The sequence below is a fragment of the Anomaloglossus baeobatrachus genome, chromosome 7 (assembly GCF_048569485.1).
Source record: "Anomaloglossus baeobatrachus isolate aAnoBae1 chromosome 7, aAnoBae1.hap1, whole genome shotgun sequence".
NCBI classification, from domain to species: Eukaryota; Metazoa; Chordata; class Amphibia; order Anura; family Aromobatidae; genus Anomaloglossus; species Anomaloglossus baeobatrachus.
Genome location: NC_134359.1, coordinates 68,927,270 through 68,953,656, shown reverse-complemented (window position 1 = coordinate 68,953,656; position 26,387 = coordinate 68,927,270). Strand labels below are relative to the sequence as shown.

The 26,387-nt window shown below is 43.8% G+C and overlaps 1 protein-coding gene across 5 annotated transcripts in view; it reads left to right on the top strand.

Annotated features, from left to right (window-relative positions):
* Window positions 1–26,387, top strand: part of CCDC141 (coiled-coil domain containing 141) — a 242,401-nt gene that overhangs the window by 201,166 nt on the left and 14,848 nt on the right. For all 5 annotated transcript variants that reach the window (XM_075317398.1, XM_075317401.1, XM_075317396.1 and 2 more), the window contains 3 exons: window positions 16,296–16,436; window positions 22,929–23,123; window positions 24,662–24,845. In XM_075317398.1, coding sequence (XP_075173513.1) covers window positions 16,296–16,436; window positions 22,929–23,123; window positions 24,662–24,845 — 520 coding nt within the window. The remainder of the gene's footprint in view (window positions 1–16,295; window positions 16,437–22,928; window positions 23,124–24,661; window positions 24,846–26,387) is intronic.

Here is a 26,387-nt window from a genome sequence, read left to right as displayed (position 1 = left end):
ACGCTAATGGAAGTCACTGATTGGGCAGTTTGGGTCATCGCCCACATGCAGCCGGCCATAAACAGATCCCTTCCAACGGAGAAAGGTGGAGTGTTTTCTTTTTTTGTTGGTGCACACTACATTTGATCACGCTGTTGTTATCCCCAGTGAGAGCCGATCAAACACTGCAAGTGGCTCGCACTGGGCTGAGCACCGAGCATACCCGAGCACAGTGATGCTCGTACGAGTGATATGAGTGATTTGCATATGTAAAGCATGCGAACTCTAAACTCAAACTCTGATTTTTTTTTTCTTAAAGTCTGTGCTCAATATGAACACCGAACGGGTCTGCTTCTCTCTAGTCTGGAGATAATTTGCAGTCTGGAACATTGTCTATATAAGGGTACGCTCACACGAGCGCATAAATCGGACAAGTGCAATGCGAGAAAATCTTGCATTGCACTCGGACCAATGTTAGTCAATGAGTTAGAGTAGTTGCTTAGCTTTTTTCTCATCCAGATTCTGGATGAGAGAAAAGTCAAAACTTGCTGCGATTTGCTGCTGAAATCGTCCCAGGCTCGCCAATACAAGTCAATGGGTGCGAGAATAAACTGACGACACACGGATGGCACATGGATCATCCTAGTGATGTCCATGTTTTTGGGATACAATCCTATCATGTAGCAGAGAACACTGTAAATGATCCTGTAAATGGTCCTGTAAATGGTCCTGTAAATGAATGTAAATCACTTATAGTTGATGAGTAAAAATGGATTGCACATGGACAGCACACGGATGACAAGTGAGAAAAAAAATCGTCCTACTCTCCTGGATGAGAATGGGACCGTTTTTTTATACGTTCATGTGAGTCCAGCCTAAAGGGTGCTTTACACGCTGCGACATCGCTAGCGATTGCTAGCGATGTCATGAGTGTTAGCACCCGCCCCCGTCCTTGGTGCGATATGTGGTGATCGCTACCATAGCGAACATTATCGCTACGGCAGCGTCACACGCACATACCTGCTCTGCGACGTCGCTGTGCCCGCCAAACAATCCCTCCTAAAAGGGGGAGGTGCATTCGGTGTCACAGCGACGTCACAAAACGGCTGTCCAATAGTAGAGGAGGGGCGGAGATGAGCGGCTGGAACATGTCGCCCACCTCTTTCCTTCCTCATTGCCAGTGGATGGAGGTAAGGAGATGATGGTCTTTCCTGCGGTGTCACACATAGCGATGTGTGATGCCGCAGGAACGAGGAACAACCTCGCTACGTACGAGACAACGATTTTTGGTAAATGAACGACCTCTCATATACCAACGATTTTTCTCTCTTTTGTGATCGTTTAGTCGTTTAAGGTCGCTCCTGCCTGTCACATGCTGCGATGTCACTAATGGCGCCGGATGTGCGTCACAAACACCGTGACCCCGACGATATATCGTTAGCGATGTCGCAGCGTGTAGGTGGCCCTTAAGACCGGATGCAGACAAGCAAATGAAAATTGACTGAGTTTCATCCAGACGATTTTAATCTAATTTTTAAAATCTGTGTGTCCATTTTTTACATCCTTGTGACATCCGCATGCGATCTATTTTCATATATTTACATTACAAAATGTACTTGATCAAATACAGTTTCCTAGGTTTGTAATCAAAGTTTATCCATTAAAATTGGATATGTTCAGTGTGGGATATGTTTTCTTTTTTTTTTCACACCCAGAGATTTGAGCAGGTGAGTCTTATATGAGACTTGGAAGGGAGTAGTGCAGGCTGTGATTTATTTTTTCCTGATGGAAAGTTGCACTGGGAGAAAAATTGTTCATCTGAGCAGCCATATTGAATGACGCGTGCTGTCCGTGTGCTACCCGATCAAAAATCAGGCAACACACTTCGAGGATGGCATGCAGCAATGTGAGGCAAGAAAGAAGGTATATTAGCACTGGACATCGGCAGACTTATATTGCTACAATACACTATTCAGAGATATACATTGTTACTCAGCCCAATGTGGATACAGTATGGCTATAAATACAAACTGACAATAAATAATATATGCTAAATTTAAAGGCTCGTCCATAAACCTTGGTCTGAGCACTGACCGCAATTCACTGACTCCATCCTAATAGGTACAGCATTACTCATAATTAATACTCCCTTGCAATACACCAGAATAAAATGCCACATCAATGACGATGGTAAAAAATAGAGTTTTATGGCAAGCAGCCCACTACTTGCAAACTGTGCATTTAACTGGGGGTGCAACTGACATTTCTTGCATACAGACCCCTTTAGCTAAATTCCCCCTTGATACAAATATTCCCATATGAACAGCCTATAACAGGAAACGCAAAATGCAACGGTCACATCCATTTTTATCTTTGTTATACAATTAGTATTGGGTAACACAACTCTGGAAAATATATATATATAGGACACTAAATGTAACCTGTCTGCACCAGCACAGGAGTCTGTCTTTCCATTGCACTAAATTCTTCTGCACGCAGATAAAGGATATTTTGGGAGTTCTGCTTTCAGCTGTTGCTAGGTGGCAGTTCCAGCGACAAATGATGCTTGTATAACATAGATTTCAGAAACATAACGTACATTTAAAAAAGAAAAAAATAAATAAATACGTGGTTGGCACAAGTCTGTTGTTCCTCCTAAACGTAGCTTTGCAATACAATAATCAATTCCAGCAAAAGAAAATAATCCGTGACACTCACCTTTCTGCTTTTAATCCATAAAATTCCTCTTTAACCCTTGTCTGTACCAATCTGGATGGGGAAAAAAAACATATACAATAGGACCAATTGAGTTCAATATACGCAAAACAAAAAAACTGTTTTGGGCGCCCCCATTCCACGTCGGCTCACCCTCTAGTTGCCCTGGATAGTTAGTGAATTAAAATAGTAATTACACTACAGATGGCCATACAATAGTACTAGAATGTATTAAGTACAAAGTGCTCATATAATCACACTGTCTGATAGATAACAGCTTCCTATCAGGAAAACCAGGACAAAAAATCAAATATTAAGCCCCAATATAGGTAGGCTTCTGCAGAAAAATTAGTCCATAGTACATGGTCCAGTACAAATGTATTAATGGGTGTCTAAATTTTAAAATATATCAATAAAAGTTTAAATTTTAATTGAAATTGAGGTTTTTTTGTTTTACCAATCTGCATGTGGTCACATTGATACCATGGTACCAGACAAAGTCATATGATTGTTTCACACAATTCTTAAGTCCTCCAGCAATGTACCTGAAAAAGCAATGGTAGGCTATCTGTGCTGTTGTTTATCCCACCACTGTATTTCTGTAATAGATGGGCAGTGCCCTACGATGTAAATATGTTTTATGTATTTACTGTTGTGCATTATAAATGTATGTGTTAATATTTCAAAAGAAAATTAATATTTGTGTTTTAGAAAGTAATACCCTTAGGTTCTAGCAGAGCTAGGATTGTTTTGCAGGTTACCAAAGGTTGTTCCAGCGGTCGGGTTAGCCAATGGTAGAGCGACTTTAGAAGAGGTGTAAGATAAGATAGGGTTCAAGTGGTTGAGGGAGGAGTGAGAAATGGCAGGCCGAATGGTTGGAAAGTGGAGCTCCAGAGGGAGTCAGTTAAGAAGTGGGTTCAAAGTGAGAAGACGTGGCCTCGGTGCTAGTGCTAGTTAGGGAATCCCGAGGTAACATCTGGAAGTCCGAAGACTACGATTTACCCCAGTGGGCTTAGAGAATCACCCAGCTAGAGAGTCGTTGGGGGCCAGAAGTGTACAAAGGTGTGCGGTATTAGGGGGAAGGAGGCACAGACCACAGAGTATTGAGGTCCAAGATAGCGGGGGACAGCTCAGAGTAGTACCCCACAAAGTGAGAAAGGATGGCCATGTCTGTCATAACGTTGTGAAGAATAAAAGTAAAAAATACTGGTTGGCTAAATGGACTCTGGTGTCGCATGTTTTACTATGTAAAGAAGAAGACTGATGGCACATCCAATCTTTCTAATGTGAATAGGTACAAACTGAACATGAAACATTGTAACTAAAAGGAGACAGTTGCACTCTGTAGTGCTAAGATATGTGGAACAATGAATATGGGAATATAGACATGCATTACTGCTATGAAAAACGTAAATATCTAGATATTTAGCACACAAAAATGGCCAGTTTTCTGTGAGTCCAGCAGCAAACGGCAAGGTGACCTCTTTTGTTAGGTCCCTGCCTACTTTAATGTCTCACATTGGGTTAAAAAACCTCCAATTTATAGTCAGACAGGAACTTGCAAATGAAGAATTAAAATCTCCTAAGGCTGAAGAGCAGGAGTGCTCAGTCAGAAGGTATGACCCTGTAATCAAAGGAGAAGACTGATAGCACATCCTACCTTTCTAATGTGAACAGGTGCAAACTGAAAATGAAACATTGGAACAAAAAGGAGACAGTTGCAATCTGTAGGGCCAAGATATGTAGAACAATTAATATGGGATTATAGACTTGCATAAAACATGTAAAAATACAGATACTTGGCACACAAACGAGGTCTCTATGCCGTTGGTTGTTGGGCTCACATAAAACTGGCCATTTTTTTGTGTGAAGTATCTCTATTTTTACATGTTTTTCATAGCAGTAATGCATGTCTATATTCCCATATTCAATGTTCCATATATCTTAGCACTACTGAGTGCAACTGTCTCCTTACATTCCCAAATGAATATTTTATATATTTATTGCCACTGTACAGTCTTACACCATACAATATGCGGGGTAGGGAGGAGGGTAGAACATGTGTCAAATTGCTAAGTGCCAGAGGTGACACAAACACGCAACTCGGCCTTGGCAAGCAATTCATTAAGAGGTCACCTTGCTGCTGGCTGTTGGACTCACATTAAACTGGCCATTTTTGTGTGCTAAGTATCCCTATTTTTACATATTTTTCATAGCAGTAATGCAAGGCTATATTCCCACATTCATTGCTTCATATATCTTAGCCCTACAGAGTGCAACTCTCTCCTTTTTGTTACTATGTCGAGTATCGGTGGCAGGGGTGATTGACACCGGCGTGAAGTAGTAAGTAAAGGCTGCTTTACACGCAGCGACATCGCTAGTGATGTCGCTGGTGAAAGCACCCACCCCCGTTGGTTGTGCGTCATGGGCAAATCACTGCCCGTGGCGCACAACATCGCTAGGACCCATCACACGTACTTACCTGCCTAGCGACGTCCCTGTGGCCGCAAACCGCCTCCTTTCTAAGGGGGCGGTTTGTGTGGCGTCACAGCGGGGTCACTAAGTGGCCGCCCAATAGAAGCGGAGGGGTGGAGATGAGCGGCCGTAACATCCCGCCCACCTCCTTCCTTCCGCATTGCCGGCGGCCGCAGGTACGATGTTGTTCCTCGTTCCTGCGGTATCACATATAGCGATGTGTGCGGCCGCAGGAACGACAAACAACCTGCGTCCTGCAACAGTAACGATATTTGGGATTAGAACGACGTGTCAACGATCAACGATTAGGTGAGTAATTTTGATCGTTAACGGTTGTTCCTGCGTTTCACACGCAACAACGTCGCTAACGAGGCCGGATGTGCGCCACGAATTCCGTGACTCCAACGACATCTCGTTAGCGATGTCGTTGCGTGTAAAGCCCCCTTAAGTGTCATGCACCCCACCCGAAGTCAGTTCCTCACACAGCGTTTCCTTGGCAAAGGAGCTGGCACCCTCCTTCATTTGCACAAAATTAAGATGACTTTTATGGATTAAAAGCAGAAGGATGATTGCCGTGAATTTTTTCTAAGGCTGGAATTACCTTTTTTCCAGTGCACAATGATCTAATTAGTCTTTCTATTCCCTGGAGCAAAGATTCCGTTTATTGCAATAGCGTTATTTATGAATTGCTCGCCAAGGCCGAGTTGTTTGTTGGTGTCACCTCTGGCACTCAGCACTTTGACACATTTTCTTCCTCCCCCGCACATTGTATGGTGTAAGACTGTACAGTGGCAATAAATATATAAAATATTCATTTGGGAATGTAAGGGGCATAGCAAATTGCATCATAATGTGACTTATATTGCCATATAAAAAGAGAATATTGAATGTGTTCATTAAAAAATGGAGAGAAATAGGAAAATTGACCAAAGGTCAATCAAATAATGAGTATGGGGAAAATCCTAAAATGTACATGTCAAATATGAAAACTCAAGATTCTGAAAAATAACAGATAATTATTTCATATGTCAATCAAAAACATTGTGAAAATAGCAGAGAAGATGGAAGCTGTAAACAATATAACATCTTTACATTATGGGAGAATTTTTAGAACTATTGTAAAATAAAATGCAATGCGTGCGGTACCGGTAATGGATTCCAGTAATATTAATCATTTTCTATTAAATTCCCACCAGTTTTAGTCACATCTTTCTGATTGTCTTTATTGGTTTCAAGACAAAAAAATTAAGAAACACTTTTGAGTTGTGTTTTCTTGTAATTGATATGAAGCCGCGGTCACAGTTCCATCTGATAGTATAAAGGCTGCAACCGATATAATGGTAACAATGTCACATATATACTATTTATGGTGTGTCCTGTTCTATGGTGCCAACTTTCACTGAACCTGCATCAAAAGGGACCAGAGATGAGCGAACCCGAGGTCCAGTGTTTGGTGTTTGTACCGAACACAGACTTAACAAAAAAACAGAATTCGGGTGCTTTACGTATGCAAACCACACGCTCGAGCATCGCTGTGCTTAAGTATGTTTGGTGCTCAGCCCAGTGCGAGCGGCTTGCAGTATTAGAAAAGCCCACACTGGGGGTAACAACAGCATGATTGGAGGTAGTGCGGAGTGCTGTGCACCAAAGAAAAAAAAAATGGAAAATCCCCACCCACCTGCCCCTGAAAGTAATCTGTTTATGGCTGGCTGTATGAGGGCATTAGGGTTCAGGTCAAGTTTAGTTCCCAAACCGATCTTAATTTAAAGTTGAGCTGGACCCGCCAAACTGAACTTCCATGAGCCAATTCATTTCTAAAAGGGACCAAAAACTACTGATGGCACGTGCAGTCTCCAGGACACACTTTTCTATAGATGCCAGCATTAAAAAAAAAACACCCTTTCGGAAATAATAGACATTAAAACCAAAAAGATGTCTATGCCAACCTGTAACCAAAATTGCCGATCCCACAACCTATTAATAAGCACCTGGTATTAAAGCCTACCACATATGTGTATGTCTGCCTTCAGAGTTCACCCAGTTTTTAGAAACCCCCCCAAAAATGAGCACGCTTCACCTATTCCACCACTTTAATTCATGCCACCAGGAAGCCTCTATCCATACATTTGATGGTTCATCCCCACCCACTATTGATGTGTACATCAATCCACCACCCGCTATAGATACCCCATCCTTAACCACTGGCTCTATGGAAGCCACCAACCATTATTACAGTGCCCCTTCCCCAAGGGGAACATTGTGGGCCAATTTCACACCTATTTCTGTCCATCCTTCTGAGCAATTATATATATATATATATATATATATATATATATACATACATATATATATATATATATATATATATATATATATACATATATATATAAGAAAGAAATATCATACGTGATTGGCTGGCAGTTAGGCTTAGATGTGATCGCCTATGATTGGCGGATGAGGTCTGGCATCGTCTTCAATGATGCTAAATGAAACGCTGTTAAGGAATGGCTGGTGATGATGTTCTGATGCAATCGCCTCTCATTGGAAAATGCGGTTGCACCTCCTCTTTTAACTTGTACATTGAGTGAAACGTCGTATATGATTGGCTGGCAGTGACACTGAGATGCGATCGCTTCCAATTAGATAATGGGGGTGAGCCTCTTTTTCTATCTTGCACACTGATTGGCCCAGGTTATACTATGCTGTCAAGCCTGTTTGCCCTAGGGGAAGGGGGTGGGATACAGAAGGATACAGGTTTGGCCACCAAATGTGACCTGCAATCATGCTAATATGGTATCTTGAATCACTATGCACATTATCTTATGATTTACATACTGATAACACCTGATGACTCAAAGCAGTTGTTGTAGAATCGGAACCCCTTTCTGCATTATGGTTAGGAAGGAAAAGTTGGGATCTGCCACTATTTGCCGTGACAATTCTGCAGCTGAAACACTTCTTATTGGAGTAGGTCTCATGGAGGGTGTAGGGGATGCTGTGCTCACATATAATTGTCAATGTCAACTTTATTCTCATCTTCAGGAGTCAAACAAAGATAAAAGGATTGTCCACTACTTGGAAACCACTTTTCATTCCCCAAAAAAATAAAAACAAAAGCCTATTCTCACCTTCGGTGCTGGTGTGGTTCTAGCAATGTTGGACTTTGTGTTCCCGGGGCCCTCTTGACATTGCTATGACACGTGAGTCCAGAAACCAATTAGCACTGGCTTTTTTCTCTTCACCTTTAGATGTTTAAGAACTTAACAGGAAGTGAATGTGCGACACAGCTCTCACTTCTGTTAATTTCTTAAACGTTGGAAGATGGGGAGAAGAAAGCCAGTGCTGATTGGTCTTGGGGCTGGTGTGTAATAACAATGTCAAGAGGGCCCCGGGAACGCAAGCTCTGACACCGTTAGAATGCACTTAAGGTGAGAATAGGTTTTTTTTATTTTTATGGAGGCGAACAAGGGGAATGAGAAGGAGCAATTTAAAAGTGGCACTTGCCATTCGTACTGATGCCCTATTTACTTGGGAACCATCTGTGATCAGCAAGCTGAACGTCCTTCTTTTAGGGTACATGCACACGATCTGTGTTCACAGTGTTTTGGACGAAGAATGCTTCAACTGTGTCCAAAATGCTGCATTGTACAGTACAAGCATAGTGGATGGGATTTCTAGAAATCCCGTGCCCACTGTGCTTGTTTTTCTCGCAGCAAACACTGACCTGCGGTGCGACATTCCGAGCCACAGCATGTCAATTGTTTGCTGCGGAGTTGCAAGTGTCCTCCATAGGGAGAACACAAGTGAGAGACCGCAGTGCACCAAACCCTGATTGTGGGCACGAGTAGCTGCGGTCTTCTGTGTTCTCCTGCGGAGGAGACTCACAGCCCCGCAGATCAGGACCCGCTGAATCCAGGATGTAGCGAGTCCTGATCGTGTGCATGTACCCTTAAAGTAACAAAACAGAGAAAGCTGATACACTGCTATTACTCAAGCGTTGCCTGAAAAGAAGGTGGACAATTACTATCTTGGGTGTCATATGACGTTAAAACAGTTTCGTAAGGCCTTACACCTTACATAACACAATATCAAATTTGTTTTTTTTGGGGGGAAGGCATTCCATTATTAATGAGTCTAAGTTAAGTTGTTTTTCGGAAGGAGGCAAGCATCCCCCTCTAAATTTCATACAAGAAGAAATGCAGTTGCAAGCGGAATTTTACAATTCTGCCGTCAACTGAATAATCTTGTCCTTATACTTATGGGTTCCTTGTCTGTGCAATTAGGAAAAATGCCTGTAAGAGAATTTGGAAAGCTTCTTCAGTTTTATAGAATCCATAAAATTTGTGTTTTAATACTGGGAATACATCTGCTTTAGTTTTTGGCTAAAAGTACCTTTTAAAATAATTATTTGACTTACTGTACCCTGTACAGATACTCAATGTTTCGGGTTTAGGATATGACTGCCTATGCTTGGTAGTGGTGTGCAAGCAAAAACTATAAGTACAGTACATCTGTGAGATGATTCACGATAAGATCCCTGTGATGGCAGAGAGAAAATGTGAAATCAGATCTCTACGTCTCAGAAAAAAATGTCTCATGTATCAGAGTGTTCTCTAGCAGCTGCTGCCCTCCGTCTGGGAGCAATCTGAAAGCGTTGAAGACTTTTCCTCCTTCTGCTCTTATTTCTGTCCTATAACATGTGCACAAACATAAACATCTCCCCTGAATTTTTAAGCAGCACCTTGCTTCATAAATCATCGTAAAACTTTTCACCAGCTACCTTTATGTTCTGTCTGAGTATTCCTTAGGGATTTAAGGAATCATTTGTCACAGTATTTCTGCCCATTATGTGACCTGGTATGTAACACAGTAGGAACGGCTGGATGAATCATTCTCTATATGTTTTGGTCTTAGTTACATGTAAACATTTAGACAAACAATTATTTCTAATTAATAACCTGCAAGAAAAAAATATATAAAAAGTAATCGTAACAATGGCCATCGCTTTACCCTTTGTCTTTAGTTGGACATCCTCAAGCAGTCAGAGCAAGTTATTGTTTAATAAAACGTACATACATCCAATGAACTTTCCATAAAGTTTTCCATATTTATAATTATTATAGTTACAAGGTCATACTTACTAAAGAGAGATGCAACACAGAACTATCATTGCCATGAAATGTAGGGAAACTTAAACTGGCCCTATATCTTTTTGGAAACTTAAACTGGCCCTATATCTTTTTGGAAACTTAAACTGGCCCTATATCTTTTTGGAAACTTAAACTAGCTCTATATCTTTTTACCATACTCTGTAAGCAAGGAAACAAGTAGGGTTGTGATGACCTTAGGGTAATGGTGGCCATACACCTTATATATGACTAGCTTTTAAGAGTAGGGTTCAAACGACCATATTTCCTACATCCGAGAAAAACAGTCCGGTTATTCTGATCAGACTTTGCTCAGAGTTTGATCATTATTTGATCAGTAGGTCATCAGTTTTTCTCAGGGGAGGAGAAAAAAAAAGGTTGCTCCACCTTCTCCATTATGTTAGACTGTGAAAATCGGGCTGCACTCAGATGTCAACGGGGTGCTGTCAGATGTTTTTCAAGGACCCATAGAGTTGCTTTGCCGATTTTAATCTGACTTGGCCAATACCGAACATATCACTGATTTTTTCCTCAGATTACTCCAAGGAATATCATAGCTCTGAGTACTATCTTTGAAAAACACTCATAGAACTCAGATGAAAAAATAGGTCGTGTGCACAAGCCCTAAGTGGAATATTAGTTCAAAGAAAAACTATTTCTCTTTCCCTCCTTCCCCTTTTCACTTGAAAAAAGGTTTGGGCATGGTAGAAAAAACAACCCTTCTTAATCTTAACCCCAACATCTGATAAAATATCCATGTTCTGACAACATACATGTACTGGCAAACTGGAGGCGACCAGGACCAGCACAGGGCACTCATGGTGTCAGGATAGGACAGGAAGGGGTCAATTTTTTTGGAATGGTAAGTTGAGAGGGAATAGATTTTGAGCGTGAAGAGACATGAAAGGGAGGTGGGGAGAGTAAGATAACAATCGTGGCCAAGGCTTCTATATATGGGTTTATGTACATAATTTTGCCGGGTTAAAGGGAACCTGTCACGGAATGTTTATAATACTCACCTAACGGTCGGTGCAGAGCAGACTGGTTGAATGGGAGTCTCCGATCTCCGATTCTGCGCCTCCTCTTTCGGCCATATTTGTCTTCCTCCTTCTGAAGCTAGTGTGGATGATGCATTCTACATCATACATACAAGCCGACATTGAGGTCCTGCGCAGGCGCACTTTGATCTGCCCTGAGTAGGGCAGATTAAAGTATTGTAGTATTGCATACCTTTTGGCACTCACCAGTTTTGATGTTTAATTAATTTTTGAGTATCTCCTTTAAGGGGCAGACTCGAAGGAGCGAGGTCTGATGATTTAGTGGCCATGGAAGCGGGAGCCGTTGTACACTACTGCAACTAGTTGGAGGTTTTAGTTTCTTGTGGTGGAGGGTAATGCTGGACTTATCTGTGCTCATTGGCAAATACATGGAGACATATACATAATTCTGTGGTTTGGTAGTTGATAGTGGAGTCACTGTTGCCAAAAATTTCACCTATAGGGTAGGCATATGTTTATGTAATTTTATATAATGTATTGGCACTTTATATTTTACAAGTAATATGAATTCTACAATAAAAGCTGTGGCCAGTCACAGTGGGTGGTGGGCATTATTTATTTAACTACTCTTGGGCTCATGTCTATTACCACCTTATTGAATGTAGTGATTTTTTTTAGCAAAACCTACAAGAAGGATAAATGGTAGACCTCCCTTCTTACATTTTCTTTAGATCACCAGAGTTGCACTCCAAACTATAAATAGCACAGCAGTAACTCTTTGTTCTTAACAGAAGACCTTCTTCAGACCTTCAGATTCCAGTTGATGGAGTGTTGAAAATGGTAGGAATAAAGCTGGTGTTTTTCGGAATCTATGGCTAGTTAGTAGTCGTATCAGGGTATTTTCTTTTTTATTTTTTGTTTTTTAACACAAACTTTATTCTAGATTTTCATATTGCATACAATAACAATAAAAGCAAAGAGATTATGGACATCTAAACATTGAAAACTCCCCATGTTTGAGGGCATCTAAAATCTTGATGTCACTAGTCCATCACTGTTAAATTTGTTTAATAACTGAAAAGAAAGACTTTATGCAAATATTTAAATGCAAAACCAAAAAAGAAATACATATAAAATGTAAATACATATAAAAATGTAAAGAACACTCACATTTCGCCACTTGGTACAATCAAGAGATCCCAATGTAAAATGGAACCAATATATGCTGCTTCTAGTATGTACTTTCAATTTCCCCAGAGTACCCTGAATGTCTTCTAAGAGGTACCATTCCGTACAGGTGAAAGGAGAAACTATACCCATTATTACACTGTCTGAGTATTGTTTCAGAATAAATTTTCTCAATTTTTTAAAGAATTTCTCCATCAATTTATCTTTATTCCTTTCTGTCTCTAATTTGTCTACCCTGAGTAAAGATGTACACCACCTCACCCAAGGATGGTACGGTTCCTTCTAACCATTTGGGTAGGATTGTCTTCTTGCTTATCCTGGCTATACTATGGAATAATTTTAGTACTTTGGCCTCCTGCAGCCCCTCTTCACTCTCCTCCCCTTTATTGTTATAATGGAAGAGCCATAACATCGGGTCTAGCTCTAGTACAACTCCCCATATACTCGATACGAGTCCTTGTACCTTCCTCCAAATTTTCTGGTTCTCTACACATTGCCATATCCCATTAAATAAATCTGTTTTCAACATCTTGCATTTGGGACAGTGTTGTAATTTATTAATGCCTTGTTTGTTCGGGATATTGAAACCATAGATGGCCCTATGTATCAGCCGGAATTGGGTATCCTGTCAGGGTATTTTTAGATAAGAGCCTACACTCACTTTTTTTAGGCCTTCTTACTCTGCATTGGTCTTGAGAAGACCTGCTGTTTAAAGGGAATCTGTCAGAAGATTTTTTGCTACCTCATCTGAGAGCAGCATGATGTAGGCAAGGAGATTCTTAATCCAGCAATGTGTCACTTAGACCATTGGCTGTAGCAGTTCTGACACATTCTGAATTTTTAGATTTTGTCACGTAGCTGAGCCCAGGGAGCTGTCCCTGGCTATCCCAAGGTCTCTATAGAGATTGTAAATTCATAGTGTGGTGTCAATCAAAAGAGGGGCATGCTGGACTTCTCTGCACATAGTTTCTAGTCCTATAAAGATAAGTATCCTACTGCTTATACAAATAATAAACAAAAGATCGGACTGTGACAAAACAGGCATGCCTGAACTTTCTGTATTAACCCTTGCAGCATGCTGGCTTCAGCTTACATAGCAAAAACCTGTTGACAGATTCCCTTTAAGACTGAAAAATCAAATGCATATTGACAACAGATTGCCACTATTAAAAAATTAAATATATCACAATTTATACTGAGTTCTTAGTGTTACATTTGTATCTATTTACAGTGTGTAATCCTAATTGAGCACCACAGCATAGGTGTATGTTGGTACACCTATAAAGCTGAGCCTTTTGCTGGGCTTCACAGGAGACTGGTAATTTTGGAATAAACCACAGTGCTACACTATTGCAGTATACTAAATAGGTAATAAAGTGATCAAGTCCACAAAGGGGTCTATTACAAAGTGTAAAAAATATTGAAAAAATAATTTATAAAAATGCCTCAAACATATAAAAGTTTAAATCACCCGTTTTCGGAAATGTACCATATTTTTCGCTTTATAAGACGCACCTGATTATAAGACGCACCCCCAAATTTGGTGAAGGAAAAGAGAATTATTTTTTTTAATGTTAAATGGGGTCCATCTTATAATGCCAGTGTCCCTCAACAAATCATATAGGATATATGTCCCTCATAGCCCCCCATCCTAAAATTAGCCCCCTTAATCTGGATATGGCCCCCTTATATTGAATATAGCCCCCTTGTGATGGCACACGTTCCTCTGTGCTGCCTATGGCCCCCTATGGATTGCATACATTCCCCTGTGCTGCCTATGGCCCCCTATGGATTGCATACATTCCCCTGTGCTGCCTATGGTCCCCTATGGATTGCACACGTTCCCCTGTGCTGCCTATGGCCCCCTATGGATTGCACACATTCCCCTGTGCTGCCTATGGTCCCCTATGGATTGCACACATTCCCCTGTGCTGCCTATGGCCCCCTATGGATTGCATACATTCCCCTGTGCTGCCTATGGCCCCCTATGGATTGCATACATTCCCCTGTGCTGCCTATGGTCCCCTATGGATTGCGCACGTTCCCCTGTGTTAGATATCGCCCCCATAGTGCTGCCCATGGCCCCTATATAGATCGCACAAGTCCCCCTGTGTTAGATATCGCCCCCATAGTGATGCCCATGGCCCCTATATAGATCGCACAAGTCCCCCTGTGTTAGATATCGCCCCCATAGTGCTGCCCATGGCCCCTATAGATCGCACAAGTCCCCCTGTGTTAGATATCGCCCCCATAGTGCTGCCCATAGCCCCTATATAGATCGCACAAGTCCCCCTGTGTTAGATATCGCCCCCATAGTGCTGCCCATAGCCCCTATATAGATCGCACAAGTCCCCCTGTGTTAGATATCGCCCCCATAGTGCTGCCCATGGCCCCTATATAGATCGCACAAGTCCCCCTGTGTTAGATATCGCCCCCATAGAGCTGCCCATGGCCCTTATAGATCGCACAAGTCCCCCTGTGTTAGATATCGCCCCCATAGTGCTGCCCATAGCCCCTATATAGATCGCACAAGTCCCCCTGTGTTAGATATCGCCCCCATAGTGCTGCCCATGGCCCCTATATAGATCGCACAAGTCCCCCTGTGTTAGATATCGCCCCCATAGTGCTGCCCATGGCCCCTATAGATCGCACAAGTCCCCCTGTGTTAGATATCGCCCCCAGGCTGCTGCCCATAGTAAAATAAATCACTCTTTCCTTACCTCCTCCAGCGCTGAGCTCCCTCCTGTCTGGCTCCGTGCTTCTGTTCCTTACTTCCTGGTTCTCAGTGCGGTCATGTGATCGGCACAGCAGCCTGAGATCTCTGCCTGATCACAGTGGAAGCAGGGACACGGGGAGAAACGCTGCAGGGGTAAGTAAAGCTTTTTTATTTTAGAATGAGCAGCAGCCTGGGGGCCAAATCTAACACAGGGGGGGCATGTGCCATCACAGGGGGGCGCAGGCTCATATAATATGCACCGCTCCCCCAGCCCCTCACTGCGTGCGATTTCAGCACCATTGGAGATGGACAGCGGCTGTGCATATTATATAAGCGGGAGCAGGGGATCAAAGGCTGCAGCCCGCAGCGTTCCCCTGCACTCCAGAGCTGCTGCCCCCACCTCCACTGGACCCTGCAGTGTACATATATATATATACCCCCCGTATATTCGGCTTATAAGACGCACCCCCTACTGTCCCCCAAAATTTGGGGGAACAAAAGTGCGTCTTATAAAGCGAAATATACGGTAAATAGCAAAATCCGAACACGAATCCAAACACTATCTGCCCCCTCTTTAAAAAGGTCAATTGCCCCTCCAAGAATAAAAAATAAAATAAAAAGATAAGAAAGCTGTAAGGATCCCGAGAAGTTATAAAATCAGAACCCAAAAAAACAATGGTGAAATTGCTGTTTGTTCGTTTAATCCTATCCCATTCAAAGCTGCAACTCAAAGTTATAGTTCTTGAAAGGCAAAGAGAACACAATACTGTAGCAAAAAAAATAATGGCTGCGTTTTAAAGGGCCAGTGCAATAGTGTGAATGTTACATGCAATTCCTACTAATCCTGTCAATGTTTAATGTGCAATTTTGACTTCTGAGCATTTTGGTTGGAGACCCCTTTTTTTATTTCACAAAGATGAAAATGGATATTTGCACAGTGGTTTGTATGAAAAGAAACATTTATGTTTACATGGCAAGTTTTACCCAAGTGTTTGACGTTTTTTTAAAAGAAAAAAATAGAGTGTAACTTTTTTTCTTACCATGTCTTAGATTAAACATTTTTTTATATAATTTTAGCTGAAAGAGTCGTTTAAAGATCTGAAGAAAAAATTTAATAACTTGAAATTTAACTACACAAAGAAGGCTGATAAAGGACGAAATCTGAAAGTAATTAAGAACCAGATACAGCAAGTTGAAATGTATACAGAGAAAATACAGGTACTTTCAGCTATTTGTATACATATTATATTGCATCTATATTTTGACTTCTCTCCTCTACCCGTAGATGTTGTATGTTAGATGTGACAAGTAAGTAATCAGCTACAATAACAGCACAATGGAACTTCTTTAAGATATAAAACTCTGTGGGGAATAAATTATTACTCTTAAAGGGGTTGTCTCATCTTCATAAATTGGTCAAATTGTAAAGTGCTTGTAAAAACTAACAACTTTGCAATTTACTAGTTATTAAAAAATCTTCTGTGTTCTTAAGAAAAGAGGGATATTTGGTTTTATTGTTTGCTATTCTTTGATTCTTAAATTGATTTAAAAGCAGTCAAAATAAATACTAAAGTGCTGTGTAGAGTGCACAAATAAGATACCACTGGGATGTTAAATCTTAAGGGTAAAGAGTGCAGTATGGTCTAAGGCTTGGCCTGGGAAATTAAGGGGGGCCCTTACCTTACACTGCTCCCTACCTAACAGCGGAGGTCGGCACCATAAGGTTATTGGCGCCCCCACTCCACGTCGGCTACCCCTAATATGCCCTCACTAATGATGAGCGAGTTTCAAAATATTCGGATTTGCGATATTGACTTACTTTTTGCCCTTGAGAAAGTCACCTTAGTGTGACGATACGCGTCGGGTAACGGTGATCCCCTTGACCTCTGATTCAGCCATGTGTTTTGTACCATCATTTTCTAGCCCCAGTTACTATGGTGTGCACCTTTTATGAGTACAGCCTGGGATATCGGCGTCTGGGGTGAGATTTCCCATGGTCCTCAAATATATCTAGGGCAAGCTATCAGCATGCTCTAAATCCAGGATTATTGTGCACACTTGCATCAGCACAGCCTGGGGTGTTGTCTCCTGGAGATGTTGGAGTCTCTTCATTTTTTACTAGGCTGTTTCATCTTATAACATCATGGTTTATCGTGACCTTATGTCTAGCTGTGACTAGAGCCTAAACACAACGTAACTATTTGGAAAAATCTAAACACATTTATTGTAATGTACTTTTTGCTAATTCATTGTGTTTTGTATTTCCTTAAAACATTTATTGTGTGTTGGTTTTATATACTAGCCAGCTTATTCAATTCTGGTCCATTTTATATTGGGGAACACCTAGTTTTCTTGTGTGCTTTTGCATATTTTAAATGTTTTAATGGTTTGGCTATGGTTGTTTCACACCATAGGTGCTGTGTGACACAAAAATGTTTTTGATATGTAATAAACTTATTTATAATTATTGATTTATTTGTTTGGTGATCCCTCATTTATGGCACTTCTTTTCTCCTTATTCTAGATTTGTGATATTCGTAGTTACTACTGTTTAATACTCTCGTATTCATTCCGAATAGTGTGTGCAATGCAAGTCAATGGGGAATACTCGCAAAGTAACGAGTAACTCGACTCCCATACTATTCGCTACTCGCACAAATAGTGTGGAATTTGGGTTACTCATTACATTGCGAGTATTCCCGATTGACTTGCATTGCACATGCTATTCTGAATGAATATGCGAGTATTAGACAGTACTCGTTACGAGTATTGCAAATCCAAGTATTTTGAAACTCGCTGATCACTAGCCCTCACCTATCAAAAATAATAAAGGTATCCCTCACCATAAATTTACCCACAATCAAAGAGCTTAGTGCTTAATAAAAAAAGAAGTCAGGTCTGATCAAGTCAAAGTACCAACTGTACCATGGTCCTAGAGTCAATAATATATGTATCAGACCAAAATAAACGTTAGTACCCTATTACCTATTCAAACACACGCTAACTGCATAAATTAATATAGATACATATAGCACACCTAGCCCTCCCGGGTGTGGAACAGCCTGATTACAATCAGTGTAACTAGGTGTATAAATAAGGCACAAGATATAAGAAAATAGTTTGCCTCATAAGAGGGTACTCAGCACATCTGAAGAACCTCCTGCAATCCAAAAGGGGCACCACGTGCTGAAGTATGCCCTTAAAGATCCCAATGCATTTCCCCCCTACATTGAAAGGGGTTCATTAGGGGATATAGTAGACCAGATGGACTTATGTAATCAATAAATGAGTCTTGGTGCATATAGGACACCGAAATAATGGCTAGACGACACAAAGGATGAATGTCCTGAGGGTCCATGACGAGCGTGCCTGACAGATAACTAAATAGATGGTGCCCTGTTGCCAACTGCTGGGCTTAATGAACTGTATATAAGAGCTCACTGGTGGTGGCTGCAGGTTATAGGGGACAAATCTGGTCGCAGGTTCCCTTTAAGCCAAAAAGAAATAATAAATATATTGTGGCTGAAATGTTGTTCTTTTGCCTTAGCTATATATATAATTGCCTTATTCTGTCTGTCTGTCTGTCTGTCTGTCTATCTGTCTGTCTGTCATGCTCCAAAATTGTGTCCTTACGGTGACACAAAGCTGATTGGCCGCTGGGCTCGCCATGGCCCGCCCCCCCACACGGATTGGCCGCTCGCCCAGGCTGCGCCCCCACACGGATTGGCCAGCCGCTCGCCCAGGCTCCGCCCCCCCACAGATTGGCCTCTCGCCCCGGCACCCTGCAGGCATTGGCAATTCGGCCACGCCACGCCCCGCCCCCCTCACGCAATGCACGCTAGCTCTGGCCCCGCCCCCTCCCTCCCCCCGCGCATTCCCCGAACTGACACGGCTGTCACGGAGGTGAGTACTGTACTCCCCCCCACCCCCACCCCCACCCCCCCGGCCCCCGCTCGCACGGGAGTGGTGTGGATACGTTGGTAACCATGCTCGCATGGTTACAAGCGCATCAAGGTCCTGCTGCGGCGGAAGATCCACACGCACACACATAACAGCACACACACAAACATACACACACATCAGATCACACTCACTCTCACACACACCTCACACACACCTCACACACACCTCACACACACCTCACATCCACACACTCACAGCATCCGGCGATATCGCTTGCTTCTCGGCCTCGATACTGTGCTGTTGTGACCTTCCAGGACCTGACGGAGGATCACATGGCCAGAGGCATGTGGTATCTCCGGATGTTGTGAGTGTGAGCGCATATGTGCGATATCGTCAGTGTCTGTGTGTGTGAGTGTATGCGATCGGGTGTGTGTGAGTGGATGCGATCGGGTGTGTGTGAGTGGATGCGATCGGGTGTGTGTGAGTGGATGCGATCGGGTGTGTGTGAGTGGATGCGATCGGGTGTGTGTGAGTGGATGCGATCGGGTGTGTGAGTGTCGGCAGAGGAGCACGGCGTGCTGGAGGAGGCTGGGAGCAGAGAGGCTGATCATGGGGAAGGCTGGGAGGGGGAGGCTGATGCTGGGGGAGACTGGGAGGGGAAGGCTGATGCTGAAGGAGGCTGGGAGGGGGAGGCTGGGAGGAAGGAGGCTGGGAGGAGAGAGGCTGATCCTGGGGAAGGCTGGGAAGGGGAGGCTGATGCTGAAGGAGGCTGGAAGGAGAGAGGCTGATGCTGGGGGAGGCTGAAAGGAGAGAGGCTGAGGCTGGGAGGAGAGAGGCTGATGCTGGGGAAGGCTGATGCTGAGGGAGGCTGGGAGAGGAAAGCTGATGCTGGGGAAGGCTGGGAGGACGGAGGCTGGGAGGAGAGAGGCTGATCCTGGGGAACGCTGGGAGAGGGAGGCTGATGCTGGGGGAGGCTGGAAGAAGAGAGGCTGATGCTGGGGGAGGCTGATGCTGGGGGAGGCTGGGAGGAGAGAGGCTGATGCTGGGGAAGGCTGGGAGGAGAGAGGCTGATGCTGGGGACAGAGAGGAGAGGCTGATGCTGGGAGGAGAGAGGCTGATGCTGGGATGAGAGAGGCTGATGCTGGGAGGAGAGAGGCTGATGCTGGGAGGAGAGAGGCTGATGCTGGGGGAGGCTGGGAGGGGGAGGCTGATGCTGAGGGAGGCTGGGATGAGGGAGGCTGATTCTGGTGGAGGCTGATGCTTGGGGAGGCTTATGCTGGGGGAGGCTGGAAGGAGAGAGGCTGATGCTGGTGGAGGCTGATGCTTGGGGAGGCTGATGCTGGGGGAGACTGGGAGGGGAAGGCTGATGCTGAGGGAGGCTGGGAGGGGGAGGCTGGGAGGAAGGAGGCTGGGAGGAGAGAGGCTGATCCTGGGGAAGGCTGGGAACGGGAGGCTGATGCTGAGGGAGGCTGGAAGGAGAGAGGCTGATGCTGGGGAAGGCTGGGAGGAGAGAGGCTGATGCTGGGGACAGAGAGGAGAGGCTGATGCTGGGAGGAGAGAGGCTGATGCTGGGATGAGAGAGGCTGATGCTGGGAGGAGAGAGGCTGATGCTGGGAGGAGAGAGGCTGATGCTGGGGGAGGCTGGGAGGGGGAGGCTGATGCTGAGGGAGGCTGGGATGAGGGAGGCTGATTCTGGTGGAGGCTGATGCTTGGGGAGGCTGATGCTGGGGGAGGCTGGAAGGAGAGAGGCTGATGCTGGTGGAGGCTGATGCTTGGGGAGGCTGATGCTGGGGGAGACTGGGAGCGGAAGGCTGATGCTGAGGGAGGCTGGGAGGGGGAGGCTGGGAGGAAGGAGGCTGGGAGGAGAGAGGCTGATCCTGGGGAAGGCTGGGAAGGGGAGGCTGATGCTGAGGGAGGCTGGAAGGAGAGAGGCTGATGCTGGGGGAGGCTGGAAGGAGAGAGGCTGAGGCTGGGAGGAGAGAGGCTGATGCTGGGGAAGGCTGATGCTGAGGGAGGCTGGGAGGGGAAAGCTGATGCTGGGGAAGGCTGGGAGGACGGAGGCTGGGAGGAGAGAGGCTGATCCTGGGGAAGGCTGGGAGAGGGAGGCTGATGCTGGAGGAGGCTGGAAGGAGAGAGGCTGATGCTGGCGGAGGCTGATGCTGGGGGAGGCTGGAAGGAGAGAGGCTGATGCTGGTGGAGGCTGATGCTTGGGGAGGCTGGGAGAGGGAGGCTGATGCTGAGGGAGGCTGGGAGGAGGGAGGCTGGGAGAGGTAGGCTGAGAGAAGAGAGGCTGATGCTGGGGGAGGCTGATGCTGGGGGAGGCTGGGAGAGGGAGGCTGATGCTGGGGGAGGGTGGGAGGAGGGAGGCTGGGAGGAGAGAGGCTGATGCTGGGGAAGGCTGGGAGGAGAGAGGCTGATGCTGGGGACAGAGAGGAGAGGCTGATGCTGGGAGGAGAGAGGCTGATGCTAGGATGAGAGAGGCTGATGCTGGGAGGAGAGAGGCTGATGCTGGGAGGAGAGAGGCTGATGCTGGGGGCAGAGAAGCTGATGCTGGGGGCAGAGAGGCTGATGCTGGTGCAGCATGGGGGATGGAGCACGATGGAGGGGTGCGCAGCATCGGGGATGGAGCATGATGGGGGGGTGCGCAGCATGGCGGATGGAGCACGTTTGGGAGTGCGCAGCATGGCGGATGGAGCACGTTTGGGAGTGCGCAGCATGGGAGATGGAGCACGATGGGGGGTGCGCAGCATAGGGGATGGAGCACGATGGGGAGTGCGCTGCATGGGGGATGGAGCACGATGGGGAGTGCGCTGCATGGGGGATGGAGCACGTTTGGGAGTGCGCACCTCCCCCCAACACACACACACACACGCGCGCGCACTGCACAACACACCACACACCACACACACACACACTGGGAACCACAAACAACTGCCCTACACAGACACCCACACACACAGACAACGCTGCACACACACAACACCCAACACACAAACACCGCGGCACACACAAATATACGCACATACCGCACAACACACACATTGCACAAAACATACCTCCCCCCAAAACACACCACACACACACAAACCGCGCAACACACACACAACGCTACAGACACACAGCGCTCCACAAACAACGCAACACACGCAACACACATACAACACCGCTCTCACCCCCCGTCACACCCAGACAACACCCAGAACATGTACAGCCCCTACACAAACACTTGGTAACTACACACAACAACATCTATATATATATATATATATAAAACAAAAATCATACATGAACTACACAATACGTAAATTCTAGAATACCCGATGCGTAGAATCGGGCCACCTTCTAGTTAATAATAATGAACTCAACTAAGGAATTACCCTGGGGTCTTGAATACTCTATTCTTTGGAGTTATATTTCAGTTTTCAGGATTGTTCTGGTAAAATTAGGGCTTTTGCATACTATGTACTTTAGGAATGATGGATACCAGTATATGTAGCAACTAGACACAGGGCACTATATGAATGGTCTGCTCTGCATCCATAACCTGCTGCTCAGTGGGCCTCCAATCCTATATTTCAATGGAATGCACCCCCTTTTCCCTGATTCCTGGATGCACGCATTACACAAACAATGTCTTCTCTTTTGTAGGCTTGGTGTTTTAAATGCTTCCCTTTAAGTACAGTAAGACATGTAAAATCTGAGGATGGGACCTGTATGAAAGCAGACTGTATATGTGTTTTACATAATTATTTCAATTCTTTGTTTATATGTGAATTATATTCTCTTTTTCTCTATTCATTTACGGAGGCTTTAAAGAAGAAAATTGATCATTTGGAAAGGAAACTGTTAGAAAGCCACGTTTCTCAGCAAATGAACAAAGCAGATATTATTCAGGAGTCAATTAGTGATCTGCAGAAACAAATAAATGAATTCTGTGTTGTGATGAAAGATTATAAAGTCTACCTTGAAATGGCAGAAGATCTACAACATATAATGGAGGAGGTAATTAGTACAGTTTTGTTTTCAGTCTATTAGAGCTAATTATATAGCACCATGCTGTTAAAAAGGAAAATAATGTAATAAAATGATCCATCATTACATTTTAATGAAGTATTAAAGCAGAGATGAAGGCTACAGTATATATACATAAATAAAAAAACCCTCTATATATATATATATATATATATATATATACATATATTACTATACATATTGTGTGTAGGTATCATGAACATTGTCATGTTTGTATTGATAAAATGGCACAGTTTAGTTTTGGCTCAATAAAATGTCTCAGTAGTTAGCACTATACTATATATAGGACAGCACGGTGGCTCAGTGGTTAGCACTGTACTATATTATAGGGCAGCGCAGGGGCTCAGGGTTTAGCTCTGCACTATATATATATGGCAGCACAGTGGCTCAGTGGTTAACACTGTACTATATATAGGGAAGCAGGGTGGCTCAGGGTTTAGCTCTGCACTATATATATATATATATATATATATATAGGGGCACAGTGGCTCAGTGGTTAACAATGTACTACAGCTCTGGCAAAAATTAAGAGACCACTGGAAAATTTTGAGTTTTTCAGATTTTTCTCTCTAGGTATATTTTTTATTGAAATGTCGATTGTTCTCTTATTCTATAAACTACTGACAACGTCTCCGAATTTCCAAGCAATACATTTTGTATTTATTTTCTGAAAATGAGAAATGGTCAAAATTACAAAAAAAAAAAAGCATTGCTTTCAGACCTCAAATAATGCAAAGAAAACAAGTTCATCATCATTTAGAAACAACAATACTAATAATGTTTTAACTCAGGAAGAGTTCAGAAATCAATATTTTGTGGAATAACCATGATTGTTAATCACAGCTTTCATGCGTCTTGGCTGCTTTCCACCAGTCTTTCACACTGCTTTTGGTGACTTACGCCACTCCGGGCACAAAAATTTAAGCAGTTCTTCTTTGTTTGATAGGTTGTGACTATCCATCTTCCTCTTGATTACATTCCAGAGGTTTTCAGTGGGGTTCAGGTCTGGATATTGGGCTGGCCATGACAGGGTTTTGATGTGGTGGTCCTTCATCCACACATTGATTGACCTAGCTGTGTGGCATGGCGCATTGTCTGTCTGAAAAAAACAGTCCTCAGAGTTGGGGAACATTGCCTGAGCAGAAGAAAACAACTGTTTTCCAGGATAACCTTGTATGCAGCTTGATTCATATGTCCTTCACAAGTGTAATTTGTACTTTGCAAAGTATATACCTGTTTATTCACTGCCAAGAACAAAACCAGGCCCAGTGGAATATCGATTGCTTTTCACTATAGAGGAGTCAGTAACAGAATGATATATACAACATGTTCATGTGATTTTCATCCTTCCTCTACCTTTTCCCCATCACGTCTGATGTGTTTACTCAATTAGAGCTTCAGGAAATATTCTGGGGTGCCCATCCTCTTTACGAGTAGAATTAAGATGATGATGATGATGATGATGATTTTTAGATTATTAATATTATTTTTCTTTTTCTCTTTTCAAGAGTCTCTTTTGGTGTGAAGAAGCCTGTTCCACAGTGGTCAGAGTGGGACGTTACTCTGCAGAGTGTAAAACCAAGGAGTCCGTAGAGGTGCTTCTTAAGCAGTTTAACAAGTTTGTGGAACCCACTGTACCACAACAAGAAGAAAGAATCCAGCAAATGACAAATATCGCAAAACACATTTATGGTAAGGGTTTGATTTTTTTTCTTACAAGTGCTGTAGATCTGCATTACTTTATGCCCAGGCTTGGACTGCCCCACAGGAGAACCGGAGAATCCTCTGGTGGGCCCATTTGCAGAAGTATGTCACTTAGCCACAAAATATGATCAGTAGTTGTCACAATACACTTGATTTACTAATTACAGACACAGGAGGCATCTCATCATTCATTTTACAAACTATCCAGTATATTATTATATAGAAGCATAGGTAAGTTTCTGAATGTAATATTTGAATGTAGTTGATCAGTGGGCCCCTAGAGTCAATATTACTGGTGGGCCCCTGCCGTCCCAGTCTGACACTGCTTGCGGCAGATATATTTGGAGTGTGTAGGCTTGACAAAATTATTTTACAACTGTTCACAAGAACTTTTGATATGGATTAAAGAGGTATTCCAATAGTAAGTAGTTGGCACCTATTACCCACACAAATCACCAGAATGGGAAACTTTTGTCCCTGAGCTATCTTCAGTAGTGCCATAGAAAATAAATGGAGTGGTAGAGCACATGCTTGACAACTGCTCTGTACAGATGGAGGGCAAAAGTCCCTTCTGGCAATTAGTGGGGGATTCAGGTGTCGAACACCCAATCTAGACATTATCACCCATCCTGTGGAATGGTGATAACATCGTCTACTAGAATACCCATTTAAATAATACTTTGCCAATTGGTTGGTATTTTATTTTTTCACCCAGGGCGTTTGTACCAAATTGCCCTATTAATTGAAATCTGAAGTTGTTAAGGCAGTTGTCCACCTTTGAGGACTTTTTTTTTTACTTAAATGCATGCATTTGGAGCTTAAAACTCCTTACATCTGTTTATGTGTAATTATGTGACTCCCCTGGACTATCAGGTCGTCACAGGGTACTGCACAAGCTGCCCTTCCGTGCAGTATTCCTCCTCCCTCTTGGTTCTGGGTCCCTATCTAAATGGTGTTGCCTCCAACAGCAAATAAAATCCTAGATACACACTGCACCACACCCACCAGGCACACCAGTGGACGGCTTGAGTGGAATAGAGTCGCCCACTTGGGGGGTCAGGGAGGGGAGATGAGGAATGTAGTCAGAAATAGAAAAGTGTAGAGAGTGAGAGAGAGAGAGAGAGAGAGAGAGAGAGAGAGGAGGTCGGGAGCGGTAGCTCCTGAAGGAACTGTCTAGGTTGCAGACGGTGGTCTGGGCCTATAGGAGTCAGACCCCCAGTCGCAGAGGATTGTGGCCAGGTGTCAGGACTTGTCGAGGAGGACAGCCGGCAGCCTGGCACTGTCACCAGTCCGGGACCGAAGGCACGACTGGGTACACGGACCCTAGGTCGGGGAGTAGCTTCAGGCAATCCGATAATTTATCTGATGAGAATGGAGCCTTTATGATCTGTTCCCACCCGCTCCAGAATTGGGGCATTAGCGCAATGAGGGAGATAGGACTTTCCAATCCAAAACGGTCCAGGAAATCCCAAGCGTGAGCCCTGAGAGCAAGCTCCCATACTTAGCCATAGTAGGGAACAGGGCCTGGCT